The following is an 18,738-nucleotide window of genomic DNA, read 5'->3' on the forward strand; positions in this document are numbered from 1 at the left end:
CTTCGTCTAATCTGCGCAGGTGTAGTTATATTTTCGGCCATCTTGGTTGTTCCCGGAAGTTCTATGCATTTGTAGTAGTGTAGCCGCCGCCATTTTTGATACTGGAAGTTAAATAATTACTATTTTGGATGACTTTGTGAAAAGCGGGGAGGCCGCGGCAGCTATTGTGTGTTCATGGCATTACCGGTGTTGCTTTGTTGACTTTCCATTGAAGGACACTTCAGTCTTTGCTGAGCCACGTCCCGCTATATTGCCAGGGTCTCTCTGTATTAGAGCTGTATGCTTGAAGGTCAGGTCTGGTACGAATCCCCATGATGACAGGTTTACTTACTTAGTTGGATAACCATTGTGTTGCTTCACTTTTCTTTACAGTGAGTAGGCAGATTCCTTGGAAGTTTCTGTAATTAAATAGACGTGTCCTGGAAGTGTCCCTCAGTTTCAGTATAAAGGACATGTTTGTTGTCCGAAAAATTAGTAACGATGTTTGCAATGTTAGGTCCCACTTACTAACACCTGCTGGAAATGAAATATGTCATATACATGTACTTTTGTCCCCTTACCAGAGTTTACCTCTTTGTTACTTATGTGGTAATGTACACAGCAGGCAGCTGTAGTGAGATGCTCTGTCATCTGGATATAATCATAGGGGGAACTACTATGGGGGGGGGGGCACTGCATCGGGGGTACCTACTACTGGGGGCACTGCATCAAGGGGGACTCCTACTGGGGGCACTGTATAGGGGGTACCACTACTGCGGGAACTGCACAGGAGGGACCACTACAGGGGGCACTGAAAAGGGAGAACCACTACAGGGGGCACTGCATAGGGGGGATAACTAATGGGGGCACTGTATAAGGGGCACTACTGGGGGCCTGCATAAGGGGGATAACTCTTGGGGGCACTGCATATGGGGATCACTACTGGGGGCACTGTATAAGGGGAAATAATGGGGGCTACATACTGGGGACCACTAGAGGGGCACAGTGTAAGGGGCACTGCATATGTGGGATCAATACTGGGGGCACTGCATATGGGGGATCACTCCTGGGGACACTGTATAAGGGGCACTGCATATGGGGGATCACTACTGGGGGCACTGTATAAGGGATACTAATGGGGGCCTGCATAAGAGGGACCACTACTGGGGTTACTGTATAAGGGGATCACTACTGGGGCCTGCATAAGGGGGATCACTCCTGGGGACACTGTATAAGGGGCACTGCATATGGGGGATCACTACTGGGGGCCTGCATATGGGGGATCACTACTGGGGGCACTGTATAAGGGGAACCACTACAGGGGGCACTGCATATGGGGGATCACTACTGGGGGCCTGTATAAGGGGTACCACTACTGGGGGCACTGTATAAGGGGACTAATGGGGGTCTGCACAAAGGGGACCACTACTGGGGCCTGCAGAAGGGGGACCACCACTACTAGGGGCACTGCATAGGGGGGACTGTATAAGGGGCACTGTATCAAGGTGCATATGGAAAAAAAATGTTTTCAGTGACAAGAATGGGGTGTGTCATGTTGACATGCCCCATTGTGACCACGCCCATTTTTGCAGCACACGCATGGGGGGGGGGTTGTGGGCTCCATTTTGACATTTGCCCTGGGCTACAAATACCCTAGTTACGCCACTGATAATAGACAATATTCATACTTCTGGTCAACAGTCCGCACAGTCAGGCAACCAGCTGAATACAGATAATGTGCAGCAGCAGCCTGTGGAATCATTTTTTTTTTTTTTTTAAATTGAGACAACTGTATTATTATCTGAATATATACACAGTAGAAATTGGCTGCTGCCAGCTATTCCCCAAACACCAAAGCATTACGGTGATTTAACCATATGCTGTTTGTGATTTCATCCAGTAGGATCCAATGTTCCTACGTCCGTCCCTTCTCTCCCGTGGCCTCTGCACCAAGAACCTCCAGCACATTCCTAGCAAAGCCCTATCCCCTGAGACCGAGAAACGTTGTCGTGAGATCCTGAGCAGAAGCCCTCTCCCCCAGCGGGCGTCAGCTGGCGTCCTGGTGACCTTATGCACCATCAGAGGTGCCCCCTCCTTTCTGTACACCTTACGCTCCTCCAAGCTGAAAGGGAGACATAAGGGCGATGTCAGGTAGGTGATGGGCAGGACAATTTGTTGCCGCTATGAGCTATGACATCAGAATGAGCGCAGTAAAAGTGTACTTGATAAAATAATATTATAGCTAAGCAGTGTTCAACTATTGTTTTTTGTTTGTTTTTTTTTAAGCTGGATTCTGTATATAGAATGAGAGTTGCTAAATTACTTTAATAAAAATGTAACTTTTATAACAAAAATAAAATATTTGAAAGCTAGTACTGCAACATATGTATCAAAAGAGAGGAACACACATGCAAAGTATACAAATAAAACATAATTACAGTATCTGTAGTAAAATAATATACTCTAAATAAGTCATATTATTTATATTCCTATAAAGAGGCAACATTATGATGGTGTTGGGTACGGGATGCCAACGGTCAACATACCGACGGGCAAATATTTTAACCCAAATCTTAACCCTTACCCAAAACCCACCCCTTCCACAGCCTAACCCGAACCCACTCCTCCAGCAGCCTAACCATAACTCTCCCATCCCACAGCCTAACCCTAATACTAGCTTAGTGCTTAGATGTAACTGAAGACAGTAACTTGTAATGAATATTATTTTCTGTATAGTGACAACATATTCTGCAGCGCTGTACAATCTTGCTCATACACATCCCTCCCTGCCACAGTATAGCTTTCATTTTAATTTCCCTACCACAGTCACACAGACATTAGCGTCAGCTAAATCAGATGCCCAGTAACCTACCAGTCTTGATTTTGGACCATGGGGAAAAAAAAGGAGGAAACACATGAACATGTGATGAACATATAAACTACAATGTATCGATGAGCTGGTTAAAGTGGCACAGTGGATAGCATTGCTGTCTCACAACACTTGGGCCTGGGCATCATCTATGTGGATTTTGTATGTTCTTCCTGTGTTGGAGTCCATGTACTTTACTAAGCAATGAAAATCTTTTCATTCCGAGTAGTTTAATGTCTGCCGTCTTGCTACACAGAGTTTTTTTCCAAGATCAATGATACGGGTGATGCCATCATTTCATGAATGAACCAGTTACCCCACCATTAGCAGGGATCTGTCCAAGGTGTCCATACTACAAGTTCATATGTCTATATAATATATTGTGCAGTTTCCCAGGAGGGAAGTGTGATGCATCAGATGGAGATGTCATAGACACTGCCTTACGGGAAGCACGGGAAGAACTCGGGGTGGCAATCTCTCGTAACGCCGTCTGGGGCCACATGAAGCCCATCACGGATTGGGTAAGAAAAAAAAAAAAATCAGAATGTAACAAATTAAAAATGTTAAAAATACAAATATATCTAAAACTTATATCCGTACACACCTAATTCTCGCTGTGCAGCTGCTGTATGTTACCCTGTTACCTACTGTACTTGGCATGTTGCTGTGTAAAGTGTCACTTTGATAATGAATTGTAGTCCATTGTCCCAGCTATTGGTAAAGCACTAAATGAGTGATGTGAATTAACATTACAACCAATGAGTAAAGGCACGTTACTGCGGTGCCACCACCTAATCTCTCTCCTTCTATTCCTGCAGACAGGGATGGTAATAGTTCCCGTTTTATCAAATATAGGATGTCTGGAGGACTTGGCAGCAAACCCCAATCCGGAAGAGGTTAGTAACGGCTATAGGCGGAGATGTAGCGTTAATGCCCCCATACATCAGCAATCTGAAAACCACAATTGAACAATTTGAAGATTTATTGCCCGATTTTAGGATTTCCCAATCTAGCAATCTGCGCCCATACATTATAGATCTCTTACAGTGATTTGCAGATCCATTGCAGCAAACACAGATCTGCCAATCTTGAAAGTCCCATCATTTTACTAGTAACGGTCTGCAAATCTGCTGATCATGTCCATACACTAGCAATCTAGAGCTCCAATCCATCTGTGACATCCAACATGTTGGACAATCTGATTTACCAATTCCAATCACTGTCTGGTTGCGATCTGCGAGCCCCCTACATTGCAGATTTTTATACACAATCGATTGCAAATTGCAGAATTGCCACAATCAATTGCTGATGTATGGGGCCCTTTACACAGTGTTTCAGACGGGCGCTCATGCCAGCTATAGGGAATATCTCTAGCTTTTTACATGAAGCATCAGCGACTTTGCAGGAAAAAAATATTTACGTGAATCACTTCATCTGTGAAATGAAAACACATCTGTAGAGCAGCGCAGGCCATCAGCTAGATGGGGGCAAATAATTTATATATTTTAATGAATCACGTAGGATTATTATTATTATTACCAGTTATTTATATAGCGCACACATATTCCACAGCGCTTTACAGAGAATATTTGGCCATTCACATCAGTCCCTGCCCCAGTGGAGCTTACAATCTAAGTTCCCTACCACATGCGCACACACTCACACTAGGGTTAATTTGTGTTGGGAGCCAATTAACCTACCAGTATATTTTTTGGAGTGTGGGAGGAAACCGGAGTACCCGGAGGAAACCCACGCAAGCACAGGGAGAATATACAAACTCCGCACAGTTAGGGCCGTGGTGGGAATCGAACCCACGACCTCAGTGCTGTGAAGCGGTAATGCTAACCATTACACCGTCTGTGCTGCCTAGGATATGGTATTGTGACAAGGTCACTGGTATAATGCTGGAGGGTCGCTATATTTCTCCTAGATTCCTAACCTGTGTGTTCTAAAAACCCCAGGAAAATGTCTGTGTTGTGAACAGCTTTGTGGATTTTTTGACAAAGCTGGAAAAGGGTTCCTGGGGTTTATGAATGGAGAGAGAGAGAGCGGACTCTATTCCAGTGGCGGAACTCCCGGAGACAATGGAGTCATTTGCCGACGGGCACCAGCCCTGAAGGGGGCACCTGGCTCCATTGTCATCCAGTCACTGCTGAGGAGGAGCTGCATGGAGAAAGAGCACCGTTGGTCGGCGCTCCACCTCCAGTGGCGTAACTACGGAGGATGCAAGGGGTGCTGCACCTTCCATTTGCGGGCGCCCGCTCCTTCTCTCCCCCTCCCGGCGCCAGCCGAAGCTCACTACTGAGCTTACATCACCGCTTATTACGATGAGCAATAGTCAGTAATATTTCTGCGCACCTCTATAGGGTATGATGGAAGATACACTATGGAGTGCCTTCACTACCGTTCCACAGAGAATTGAATGACCCCTAAAGTGTCTCCTTGTAATACTGAGTGTAAAGCATTGGTTTATTACAGATCGGTACCAATACTTTACATTTCCAGGTTGATGTTTTTTGTCTCCTAAATTCTTGCAGTCACCATCCTATATCAATGTCATGTGTTTCCTCAGGTGGAGTCTCTACTTACGCTTCCGCTATCCCTGGCATGTACCAGCTCTGCTCGTGGGTACACGTGCTTCCGCCAGCATGGACGATACGCCTACACCCTACCAGTCTTCCGGCTACCAGGACACAAGGTGTGGGGACTCACAGCCATGATGACAGACTCTGCCCTTTCCCTGCTGTTCCCCAACTCGTACAGCAGTGTCTTAGGTGGATCTCGCACGAGATAGCACACCCACTTCACTGGCCGGGCACCTCAACACCTCTATGTACCCCCCCCAAAGAACACAGATGAGACTTTCCTTCCGTGGAGTTCAACGACAAAAGCGGTTTCTTAATGATCACAAAAACTTCTGAACAACTGAAGTCCGCTTAGGAACGAGAGGTTTATTAGCACACACATAACATGGTCCTCACGCACTGCTTTGCTCTGTTAAATAAAATAAATTCCATTCATCTTAGTTCTCCTGGGGCTCTCAGATGCTGGCCTGCTGCCTCTTTGCTGCGTGAAACTGTTTCATTCGTTCCTCCAACTCAGGACGGAAATGACGGATTAGACCCTGCAAGAAGAATACGAACAGTTACACCGGACATCCTCCCCATTCGGATTGGTAAGAATAGGGTATAGATCTTATAATATGAGGTTTAGAGCATATTGGGGGTCATTCAGACCCGGTCGCAAGCACCGATGTGCTCGCAACCGGGTCGATGGGTGGCCCTGCGCACGCGCAGCGGCCGCACTGCGCGTGCGCAAGCCCCGGAGCAAGAGAGAAACTGTCTCGCTCCAGAGCTCGCTACAAAAGGGGCGGCTGTCTATGTTGATCGACAACTCGACCCTTTTTGTAGGTGTGCCAGGGGGGTGGTTTCCAAAACGGAGGCGTTCCTTTAGGAACGCCTACCGTTTTGTGGGCGGCCGCACTGACATTATCAGTGATGTCAGTGGGGAGCTTCCTGCTCCATCAGAGCAGAAAGCTCCCTGGGGCTTGCGAGTGCCCAGACCCAACCTTAGGGTCTGGTTACAAGCCCCGATGGTCGCGATGGTGACCACCACCGCGACCATCACCCTGGTCGCAAGCTAAGCTGTGGGTGGTAACCCACAGTTTAGCTTGCGACCAGAAGGCTGCACCAAATAACCAGAAGCGCCCGCCTCATTCAGAGAGAGCGAACGCTTCTAGCGACCGCCTTTGAGGTCCATTGTCTTTTATTGAGGCTTGAACAAAATGGGGCATATAGAACACAATAGCAGCTGAGCAGTGTAATGGATGAAAATCTATTTATATTCCATACAATAAAATGAAATAGGTTGTCTTGGAATATAAGTATTACAAAACTACAGTAAATAGACATGGACATAACCAAGTGCAACATAAACTTTATTACATAAAGATGGTACAATTAGCGGGTAAAGTATTGTTTCCATGCACTGGTAATGGAGCATACACACGGTCAGATGTGTCAGATGAACAATTTGACCAACGATTTGAACAATTTTCCAAACGATTTGAACTACAAATGATTTTTGACTACATTAAAATGACTGAAATCGTCCAAAACTGACTGCAAACACATCAGATGTCAGATATCGTTATCTGACCATCGGGAACATTGTTCAAACATGTCAGATTTTCCTTCAGATATGAACGATTTTTTAAATCGTTAGCGCTCAGATCTGAAGAAAAATCTGACCATGTGTATGCACCGTTAGAGATTGTCGCAGTACGCATTTACCTGTACAGGCCACGCGGCACCATCTCCCAATGCACAGATGGTATGGCCCTCGATTTGCTTGCTGATCTCCCACAACATGTCGATCTCTGCCTCGCGGGCGTTCCCTTTGCACATTCGCCACATGACCTTATTCATCCAGTCGACCCCTGGTGGTAGGTTACAAGCAGGGAAATGAGGTGGGCAAAGATATAACGCTATATTCAGTTTTGTTTACAATGTCAGCTGCAGCAACGCTCAGTTCACTGGAACATCCTCATCCCTCCAGATATTTCATGAATGGGGATCAGGGACTCTAGAAAGGAAATCAGTGTTCCATGCAGCAGGACCTAACGTTGGGGGCTCTATTGTCTGACACTGCCTAACATCCGGCTTCCTCAGACAAAGTACTCACATCCAATAATCAAAGCATACGGCCGAGGGCCAATCAGGTTTTCATGATTGGTCACACAAGCAGGATTTTCTTCCTGATAAGGTCAGGTGACCAATATGGAGCCGAATGACTGAGTGGGCTGCACACTTACTACCCTCTTCACATGTCCCTGTGCATTGCTCAAAGCAGAGATCAGCACCCTCTGTTGCTGAAACTAAAACAAAGGCAAATACAACACCTTACCTTCTCTGCAGGGCGTGCACTGACCACAGCTTTCATGTTTATAGAACTCTATGAGGCGAGCAATGGCCCGAACAAGGTCTGTCTGCAATAGAGAGCACGGCAGGAATCAGAGAAGCCCGAAAAACGTTACAGTTATACCAGATATGGATGTGCTTAGTCACAGGAATGAACTACCAGAGACAGGGATCACACGGAACAGTAGCACTTACCGATTTATCCATTACAATGACCGCAGCGGTACCAAGACCAGTCTGTGCCTGGACAAGAGCATCAAAGTCCATGAGGACCGTGTCACACACAGAACGTGGGATGAGAGGGGTGGAGGAGCCGCCAGGAATTACAGCCAGTAGGTTATCCCAGCCACCAGTAACACCTCCTACAGGAACAAGAGACAGACGTGGTCATTACAGATCACAGGGTTGCACATACATTTCTCATCTCTATAAGTGACACTTGTTCCTACTATGCCCTTGGTATAACGGATCAACCAATTATCCTGCACAAATAGCTTTTTATTTATTTGTATTTTCCGGTGTCACTATGAGTGTAGTGTTCATTCTAGCACCCTGCACCTGCCACAACCCATGCAGTTCCTCTTTCCTGTCTGGGGTGTCGCTCTCTGCTCTGGTGCTTCTAGCACACTCTGGTGTGTATCTCAGCAGTTTGATGCATCAGCCGAGTGTGCTAGAAGCACCAGAGCAGAAAGCGACACCCCAGGCAGGAAAAAGGGACTGTACGGGTTGTGTGACAGGTGCAGGGTGCTAGAATGAACACTATGAGTGCCGTACATTTGGCCGATATACAATAATATAGCTATAGGCTAAAATTAGCAGCCCAGTAATATTGGAACAATGTGGGACATGGGAGTACTCTTGATACATTATGCACATAGAGCTCTACAAAACACTGTAAAAAGTCACATTTTAATAACTCCTTACATCGTTTAACGGTTGTTTTAAACTCAGTGATTTGTTTTTGTCTCATTATACTTCAGTTTGACTCTACTTAACAATAAAAAGGTCTCATTATACCGCATGGCTCCATAAAGAAAATCCATACATGTAAAGCAGATTAAGCTTAGCCTGATCATTTACCATGTATCTAGGCAACTCCGCTATATAACATACCCCCCTCGCTTATTAAACCTTCCACCCCCATTTACCCGCATGTCTTTCTATCAGCTCCTTGAGTGGGATGGACATCTCTTCCTCCACAGTGCACGGGTTGTTGACATGTCCGGAAATGTTGAACAGTTTGGTTCCAGAATTTCTTTCGCGGCCGAAGCCGGCAAACCAGGAACCTCCGCGCCGGCAAATGGTGGGAGCCACAGCGACCGTCTCTACATTAGCAACTGTTGTTGGGCAGCCAAATACTCCTGCAGGAGAGGTCAAGACTGTTAGACATTTCCTACAAGTATGATCCTCCTCTATGTAGGATAAGCAAGCACTGATTAATTACACTTAAGGAAAGATACACACGCATTAAGGGGTCTATGTACCAACCAATCAACTCCTAACTGCCATATCACAGGCTATGTTTGAAAAATGACAGGAGCTGGTTGGTTGGTACTGTATCTCCATCTAAGGCTTAGTAAGTAGACAGCATAATTCCATAAGTGTATAGCGGCATGGGAGAGGTCTTGGAGGAGGGAGTTATGGAGCATACACATGGTCAGATGTGTCAGATAAACGATTTGACCAACGGTTTGAACGATTTTGCAAACTATTTGAACTACGAACGATTTTTGACTGCATTAAAATGACTGAAATCGTCCAAAACTGACTGCAAACACATCAGATGTCAGATAGCACCATAAGAGATGAGGGGAGGTATAGGTCAGAAGATCTAGGAGGTGGAAGAAGGTATTTGATATGTATGAAAGGGTGGGGTTACTGTGGGCTTTGTAGATGAGGAGGGGGAGTCATTTAAATTGGATTCTGGAGGACACGGAGCCAGTGTAAGGATCTACAATTATGAGGAGAGGGGAGAGGGGAAGACTTGCTATGGCATTTATGATGTACTGAAACAGGATAGATAAGTGAGGGGACTTGCACCTAGTAGGAGGTTGCAATAACCAAGGCCGGAGATGATGAGAGAGTGGATAATAGTTCTGATAGTATCTTGGGTAAGAAAGGGCATATTTTGAGTAAGGAGTAGTTACCCTCAGACTTTAGTAGAAGTAGATAAGTGTAATTTATTAGTCTAGTGGGTGTAGTCTTAGCAGAATGAGCGGAAGCCGGGTTACTGAGTCATTCAATCAGTTTGAAAGCAAAGGAAAGGCAAGAAATAGGGCAGTAGCTGGGTTGTGCAATAGTTTATTTAGGATTGGTGAGATGAGCACAAGTTTAAATGAAAATGGAAACGTACGAGTGGAGAAGGACAAGATGGCATTCTGTGGGGGGGGAGGGGATAGAGAAGGTGGGAGGGACTGGGGTCAGGGGCAGGATGAGATGAATGCAGAGAGATAGACTTTGGTTACTAGAAAGAATGGACTGAGGGTGAATTGAAGATTGGTGGAGTGTCAGGTATTTGGCCATAAGGAAATACCTTGTTGCATGGTGTCGATTCCGTCTTTTAAATATGTGGCAAAATCTGGAGCTCTGAAGGAGGAATGGGGATGGGCGTGGGCAGAGATGCTAGCTGGAGGTGGCAGGATGGATTAGGCTGGGTGGATATTAGGTAAGTGAAGTGCATTTGTTTGACAAGTGAACGGGCAGCGTTGTAAGGGTGACATTATAGTAGAGTTAGTCTGCTGTGTAGTGAGACTTCCCCTAGCGACACTCAGCAGTGGGGTGGCACTTTGTGCAGGTTGTGGATTGTGTGAGGATTAGATTGCAGAGTCTGGTTCTCCATTGTTTAGGGATGAAGTGAGTGCTTTGCTGTAGATGGAGGCAGCGACATCAGGGCCATACTTGAATGTCATAAAAGGAGTAGTTGATCGAGGGTATTTAAGGGTTGCTTGTAAAGCCACTTAGCATATAATCCCTCATCAGTGACTTGAACTAACCTCATAATCTACAGAAGATGGTACTTTATCCCCTACATAGTGGCACAAGATAACACAGGGAACAACATTGTGATCAATGTGCGTTTCTTCCTGAAGCTACAGGATTTCAATTACAGATCGCTTTTATTCACCATGATTACATAAAAGCAATGATACAGCCAGGCCATCACATAGCAGTGCACGTACTAGCAGTGTGCTCAGTAGCACGGTCACCAGACGCTCCTGTGCCCTGTTAGGTAAAGACATATATACTATCGAGAAATATGTGAAAGGTAAAGAAAACGATTCATACCAACGTCAGCGGGGAACGGAGGCTTGAGGCGGGGCTTCCCTTGCTTTCCTTCAATACTTTCTATTAAAGCCGTCTCCTCCCCGCAGATATATGCTCCAGCTCCTCTCACCACGAACACATCAAAATCAAATCCCGAGCCACAGGCGTTGCGTCCAATGAGCCCTGCGGCATATGCCTCTTTGATGGCTACCTGTTCCAACAACAGCATCATGGGTCAAGAGCCAAGTCCCTAATCTTTATAAACCTCCTGCCCCCACCTGACCCGGGGAGTACCTGTAGGTTGGATGCCTCATTGTAGAACTCCCCTCGGATGTAGATGTAAGCAGCTCGTGCACCCATGCTGCGACCGGCCACCAGGCACCCCTCCACCAACTTGTGGGGATCATGTCTCATGATCTCGCGGTCCTTACAGGTCCCTGGCTCCCCTTCATCTGCATTCACCACCAGATACTTAGGCCTGAGAGATTGAGCAGAAGGAAAGTTCTATATATTGATACCTCATATCATGTGAGGGAGGCATCTAGCCAGAGGACAGAGCAAAAGATTAGACAAAGTGAGATCTGACTGCTGCACAAGGACCTTTTAGAGACAAAGAACTTGCGCACATTATCCTTGTAATATTGATTATTGGACACTATCTAGATGATGCACGGGGGTGTTTTTCAGGTAATGATTCACGCTGCTAGTAATGATTCACCAGTTTGCCAAGTACTATGCTATAACCATGGCGACCACAGTCGCATGACGTATGAAGGAGGGAGCAGAGAGCCTCAATGCATTAACCAAGACCTTATGTTCCTATGCTCTTAAGTGGCCACCAGGGGAGCTTGGTAACGGATACAGGTTACATGCTCTTGGTAACAGGCAGAAATCAAATGTGCCAGTAGAGGGCGTTATTTATTTTCTATTTGCAGCAAACCATATCATCCCCCACACCAACCAATATTGCAAAGGATACGCCGCATATCCTAGACAAATAGGCTTCATGTTGAGGGTCCAAAACTCCTTTTTAAAACATCTATGTGGGATTACACCTTTAGGAGCTCAGACCAAAACAAATTTGTTGGAACGTCCTTACAGAACATTACCGTCCATCAGATGGTTTGTTCATAAAGCTCCATTTGAGTCCTGTGGGAAAGCCAGCACCCCCTCTTCCACGCAGGCCGGATGCTTTTATCTCCCCCAGTATCCAGTCCACTCCTTTCAGCAGAATTTCCTTGGTCTTGTACCAGTCACCACGGTTCATAGACCCCTTCAGCCTGCACAGGGAGAGATGGGGATTGGTGGCGATCGTTCAGCGATAAAGGTACATGATAAGGGCAGAAGGACATAAAGCATGTAGGGCAATGTTGGCTCACCTCCAATCATGGCGGCCATATAGATTAGTGAAAATTCGATCCTCATCATTTAAGGGCCCAAACTTTGTCTTCTTTGGAGCCTAGGAAGAGAGCTAGAAGTGAGAGATCGCTAGTCCTTTCAGATACATTTTTCAGCATAAAGTTGCTTTATAGGGTAGCACAATATTACGCAGCGTTATATAGCGGACAATAACACATTATATGTGTGACGTAGCTACCTAAGGTACCCAACAAAGAAATACTGGCCAAACATAAAATATATAAGAAGAAAACACAAGGATGCACAGATGGGAAAGGACAAGAGGTAACCGGGCCTGATCACAAGAGCTTACAATCTAATGGAGAGGTACAATGCAGAGGGCAGGCTGTTCTGAAGAGATGCTTTTAAGGAGCAGAGGGCTGGAGGAGATCAATCCCTAGGGGCAAAGCAGCACAAGAGAGTCTTAAGGTGGGAGTTGGCAGTTGGGCATAGTCAGTTTCAGAACGGAGAGGGGGGAGGTAGAGGGGTGTATAAGGAGATGAGGAGAAAGATTAGTTGAGGGCTTGTGGAGGTTAAAGTATGAGCTTGAACAGGATTTTAGGAGCCAGTGAAGGGACTGGCAGAGTGTGGATGCAGGAGAGATAACCTCAACCTTGGAGTGTTGAGACATTAATGAGGAGGTGGCAGAGAGACAGGTGGGCATATGAGATAGGAAAGGTCAGGGGTGAAACCGTCTCAACCGCTTGAGTGGTGTGGGAGCCCTGCAGTTGTGCTAGTTGGTATTCGCTGCAGTTTTTCTTGCATGGAATTCACATTTCATGAATAGGAACATAGACAATACTGGGCTTCCCTGCTGAATGCTACAAGATAGGCCATTTCCAGAAACAAGTTGTGGAAGGAATGGTCATGCCCACTAAAGCTGCACAAAGCAGCATAGACTGGGCCTGGCTGAGAGCACAATTCCTAGGCTTTCATTACATATACTGCCCCTTGTGGCCAAATCAATGTCTACTCAGGAAAATCAAGGTAAAACATTAAATATATTGAGAAACATGGATATACTTGTGTTTTGTTTAGCATACATTTTTATAGCAATAGGTTGATGTAATTTCCTTTATGTAATTGTCTACGTGTCACTCTGTAACATTAATGAACAAATAGAGGCTGTGGTTTAAGTGGCCTAAAACTCCATTGGAGCTACCACATGACCACACACAGGTTAATTTGAACCAACAATTATGTTTTTATGTTTTATGTTTTTGGACCGTGGGAGGAACCCAGAGTACTATGGAGAAACCGATGCAAACACTGGCCCTGGTTGAAATGGAGCCCATGGTCCCATATGAAGCAGCAATGCCAACCACTGTGAAACTATGCTGCCCACAGTGTCCATCTGTGTATCTATAATGGATATACATTTTCTTTATATGCCCGGTATATTTATATAAATTGTATAATGAATAATGGAAGCCAGCTTTTGAAATATTGTGTTAAGAATTGCTCTTTAATGTCTGTTTATATACACTGTAGCATTTTCTATATGCAATAGTGTTTGGCTTGTTGGTGGAGAGACTCCCACTTACATATGGGAGATCCTGTGTGATGCAGCCAACACTGACAGGAAAGAGAATTATTTTATCTTGAGTCATCAGAATGTAATTCCAGCTGGGAGTGAAGCAAATGATTTTAGGAGGTAACTATGCGTGTGCAGAAAAGGGGGAGTGGCTGGCCGGGAGGGGCGTGTCATGGAGACACACCCCCAAGAGTTCCCCCAAGCTCGCTCCTCACTGTGAATAGATGCTGTGCACATGGCATTTATTCACCTGCCGGTGATTGGTCACCACAACTTTTCTTACCTGCGGGACACTGTGGCCTGCGGGTGAAGGCACAGGATAGGCTGTTTTAGCAGTGCGTCGCTAGAAGGGAAGGGCGCATTTTGCCACTTTAAAATAGGGCAGGGTGCAGCGCCCCCCTAAAAGCCTAACCGGAACGCTAGGTAGCTATCTGGGTAAGCCCGAGAGGAATAATACTGGCTGCATCTGTTTAATACTGATCCAAGAGCTCTCCTTGTACTATGAATGGGAAAGAAGTAACAGATAAATCAGAGTATAACACACAGCACAGAGGACATAGGAATAGAACAACAACACGCAACTGAGTCACAGACTGGAACGAGTGACCCCTAATAATGATAGGATAAAACCCCAGTAACAACGCTTTCACTTACCTGTTCAGGTGCTGTAGAGTTAAACCTGACAAAGGTGACAGCTGGAGCAGGAGAGGGAAGGGACAATCGAAAGATGTGTCGGACAGACAGCATCATCTTGGCTGGAGATGGCCTAGAAGAGACATATATCATGGTGAGAGAAAAGGTATGAAATATATACAAGAACCAATTTATCACAGCTGCCTTACACAGCATAATAGACTTGGAGGAACATGCAGAAGTGAGGGAGATGACAAACACGTGGTGATTTACCTTGCAAAACTAGATTATTAACAATAAGAAAATGCCCCTTCAAATGGGGGATAACAGCAGAATTCTCAACGCTAGCAAATATGAATCAGGTTGTCCGGTACAGACCAAGACCTTCCGCATTCAGCCCTACTCATATACAGGAATATCCGTGCCATCGCACGCAAGCCGCAATGCTAGGAGAAGAGTTCTACAGAACAGCAACTTTTTCTTGCATATAAGCCATGGGAAACTTTACCATACAAACTCATGAAACCTTGTAAAACCCGAATTAATATACAGTTACCGTCAAAGACTAAAACACAGAAAATCAATCATTGTGAATTAAAAAAAAAAAAAAGTACTGAGAACTTGAAGAGCAATGGAGGAATATATATTTATATACACTATGTAGACAAAAGTGATTGGACACCCCCCGCGCAAGCGTAATGCATACCATTGCACAGGAGTTCTAAATGGCGGTTTCGACAAAAACACTTGGTAGGGAGGCCCATGCACTTTCTGTTCTAAGGAAACAACAAATGTTTTTACCACCTGTCATGTTTCCAGGGCGACGCTGGACTGGTATACAGAAAATTCGGTAACCCGGATGGACTGGCCAGCTCAGAGTCCAGATCTTAACCACACTGAGAACCTCTGGGACGAATTGGAGTGATTAGTGCATTCTAGGCCGACACGACCTCCTTCAGTGTCACAGTTGGTCACTGTACTTTAGGCGGAATGGTAAAACATACCGCCCGCTGTTGTCCAGGAACTTGTGGACAGACTGCCAAGAAGGGTGTCTGCAGTAATCACTGCACGGGGTGGTCCTACAAAGTACTGATCTCATTGATCTATGTGCTGTCTGTATCCAATCACTGTTGTCTAGATACTGTAGATGTACCCAGTATTATTCATTAACAGAGATTTGGTTCCAGTTCAGAACATGGGGTACACTGACTTCACTTGCTCCAGCGCCTGTATGGCTTCACTGGCAGCACCCCCGCTGGCTGGCTGTCCTCTCTAGCAGTAACCCCGCTGGTCCAGCTTCACTGACAGCAACCCGCCGGATGACCGTCCTCTCTGCCAGTACACCCTCTAGCCGGCACAGAACTACTGGCAGTTCTGCTCCGCAACTTCTGGCTACTGTGACCCATGCTCCTCTTCACTGGCTCCTGTCTGGCATCACTGGAGGCACCTCCAATGGCTGCCCATCATCTCTGACAGTACCCCTTCCGCCTGGCAAAGCACCAAAGGCAGCAGTGGCCCCCTCCGCAGCTTCCGACTCATGTGACCCATGTTGTCAGTCTCCAGACTCCTCTCCGGCGTTGGGGACTGTCTGATTCGGCTATGGCTCAGTGGAAAAAACTGCGCAGAACATCCAGTCAGTCAGCCAGTCTCATTCAGGGAGCAAGTAGGCGGCATGGAAAGCCAGTGTACCCCATGTTCTGAACTTGAACCCAGATATTTATGTAGCGCACACATATTATGCAGAGCTTTACAGAGAATATTTGAAGAGGCGAGTGAATGAAGGTGTTGTGTAACAATTTTCAGGAAAATTACTGGTAGTCTATTTACTGATCTATTTTATGGATAAAAGTGCTATGTCCAATTCCTGTAAAATGTACCTTTAACTGTAAATATCTCAGTTTCTTCTAAAACGTACCGTAACTTCTTCATACACCCGCCTCTTCATTTAATGTTAGTCCCTGCCACAGTGGAGCTTACGATCTATACTCAGTATCACATGAATTCACATACACAGTAGGGCATGCGTGCCCACTGCCCTGGAACGGCCGGGAGGCTCCCAAAAATCTGGAGGCGCTCCCGTCTGCTCGCAAGAGACTTGTGTCACCTCCCCGCACTTCCCTGGTGAAAGTGGGTGGTCCAGAGGGGGCCGATTAAGCGTTTTACGCTGAATCAAGTCATCGTCGCTCCGTCCCCTGCTTTACAATGTCAATAATCTCAGCATTGTATAGCGGGGGTGCAACGAAGCAATCTCGCTTTCACGCCCCTGTACCGACCCTCTATGCCACCAACAACGCCCCCTGCTGCGCTGATCTGACAGCCATAAAGTCAGCAACTGTGCAGTAGGGTTTTTATTCAAGAACATAATTAACCTACCGGTATGTTTTTGGATTGTGGGTGGAAGCAAACGCAAACATGAAGAGAACATAAAAGCTCCACAAATATAGCGCCCTGGTGGCAACCAAACACAAGACCTCAGTGCTGTCAGGCAGCAAGTGGACAATGTGGTAGGGAGGGGAAACAGATTGGGGGACTTACAGATGCACATAGTAACACACGTATGTAGATATCATTGCATATATACAGGGTGCAAAGCCTGGCACCTATGCACCACACTGCATATTCAGCTGGGGCATTGCATAGGCAGCTATGGTATACACATGCATCGCTTTATGTGACCTGCAGACACTGGCACCCTGTCCCTGACCCATTAGCTCTGCTGCCAGGGCAGCACCCATCACCATGGCAACGTGCCTGCTACTCCCACTATGCAAACCCTGCACCATTACCCCCCAAACTTATATGTTTACATAATGTCACCTTCAGTAGCGGCCCCACTGCGTTATTACACTCCTCCTCTTCCTGTGCCGGGGCGATGACGTCAATCCTGTGATTTATTATCCCTCCACGCTGCAACGTCACCGGCACGGGGCGGCCATGTTGACTTCTGGCAAGGGCCTTCACTGTTACCTACCGGGCTTGCACCATCTATACAGCAGCAGATGGTGTGGAAGTGACAGCAGCTTAGCATTAGCGATGACGACTTGCTAGAGTAGCTAATATCATTAATTTGTCACATATTTGGCAACGTATCAACAACAGGGCATGCTGGGTCTTGTAGTTCCATGGGGGGTGGATTTCTTCCCTAAAGAGTCCGTTTAGTTAATGAATATGTATGTTTGTTTTTCAAATATTTACAAGTTTTATTTTCTGTGCTTGGTACCTGTGTATGGTAGTCGATGGACATAATTAGCCTATGAAATTGGGCACATGGAAGTAGAGATAGATCAGATAGACATGTTGCACATTGGGCTGCATATAATGGAAACGTTAAGTCTGATGTACACGGTGCTTAATTGCCTGAAATTCTTTTGGGGTATATCTGTATTGTCCAAATATGTATCACATATTTCCTATTTCTCTATAGATTGTAAGCTTGCAAGCAGGGCCCTCTTACCTCTATGTCTGTCTGTTATTACCCTGTTTTGTTCTATAAATGTTTCCAATTGTAAAGCGCAATGGAATATGCTGCGCTATATAAGAAACTGTTAATAAATAAATACATAAACATTATTATGTGTCTACTTAATTGTTATGTCGATTTATCTGTATTGTTTTATGTTATTGTTTTTTTATTGGGTGTTGGTATTATGTAAATTCCAATAAAAAATACTCAATTTAAAAAATAAAAAATTGCCTGAAATTCTGTGCCCATTATATCTTCGTGGTTTTGCATTATATATTTTCATCGTACCTACCAGTTAAATTAATTACACTGAACCATCTGTGATGCCTTTGGGATGTGACCACTGTACTTAAAAAATAATAATAATTATAATTAAAAAATAAATAAATATATATATATATATATATACACACACACACATACACACACATCACTGGCTGTTTATTTGTTTTGCTGGCCTCTCAGGATACAGGACTGACTCATAGATTGTATCAGTCAGGCTTCATCCTACCCCAGGACCACTGGAGTGTGACCTTACTGGCCCCAAGACAATGCCAGGAGATAAACCTCTGACCAAGAACTCAGCTCTTTTACTATAAGGGGAGATGCCCAACCACTTTTTATTACTTATAAACAATTAAATAAGTGGTCAGAGACTTTCTGCAAGGCCATACAGTAT

The 18,738-nt window shown here is 45.5% G+C and overlaps 2 protein-coding genes across 9 annotated transcripts; one reads left to right on the forward strand and one right to left on the reverse strand.

The window, feature by feature from the left end:
• Positions 1 to 121: 121 nt before the first annotated feature.
• Positions 122 to 5,873, forward strand: NUDT8 (nudix hydrolase 8). Of its 7 annotated transcripts, none has more exons than XM_088447080.1 (5): positions 122 to 289; positions 1,883 to 2,130; positions 3,237 to 3,369; positions 3,667 to 3,744; positions 5,421 to 5,873. In XM_088447080.1, the coding sequence occupies exons 2-5, from the start codon at positions 1,889 to 1,891 to the stop codon at positions 5,640 to 5,642; spliced, it is 675 nt and encodes a 224-aa protein (XP_088303206.1). In that variant the 5' UTR covers positions 122 to 289; positions 1,883 to 1,888; the 3' UTR covers positions 5,643 to 5,873. The 7 variants fall into 7 exon arrangements, with proteins under 7 accessions (XP_088303206.1, XP_088303200.1, XP_088303202.1 ...); XM_088447074.1 differs by having other exon boundaries at positions 203 to 371; positions 1,880 to 2,130; XM_088447076.1 differs by having other exon boundaries at positions 203 to 371.
• Positions 5,780 to 17,492, reverse strand: NDUFV1 (NADH:ubiquinone oxidoreductase core subunit V1). 2 transcript variants are annotated; one of them, XM_088447068.1, is made up of 11 exons: positions 17,414 to 17,492; positions 14,618 to 14,729; positions 12,411 to 12,490; positions 12,141 to 12,311; positions 11,326 to 11,509; positions 11,053 to 11,242; positions 8,916 to 9,128; positions 7,963 to 8,129; positions 7,754 to 7,835; positions 7,141 to 7,286; positions 5,780 to 5,972 (listed from the first exon to the last, which is right to left on the reverse strand). In XM_088447068.1, exons 2-11 carry the CDS (start codon positions 14,711 to 14,713, stop codon positions 5,889 to 5,891), a joined length of 1,413 nt encoding a protein of 470 aa, XP_088303194.1. In that variant the 5' UTR covers positions 14,714 to 14,729; positions 17,414 to 17,492; the 3' UTR covers positions 5,780 to 5,888. The 2 variants fall into 2 exon arrangements, with proteins under 2 accessions (XP_088303194.1, XP_088303193.1); XM_088447067.1 differs by having other exon boundaries at positions 17,404 to 17,464.
• Between the last annotated feature and the right edge of the window lie 1,246 nt (positions 17,493 to 18,738).

Source organism: Taudactylus pleione, unplaced genomic scaffold (assembly GCF_031769625.1).
Source record: "Taudactylus pleione unplaced genomic scaffold, aTauple2 ptg000414l, whole genome shotgun sequence".
Lineage (NCBI taxonomy): Eukaryota > Metazoa > Chordata > Amphibia > Anura > Myobatrachidae > Taudactylus > Taudactylus pleione.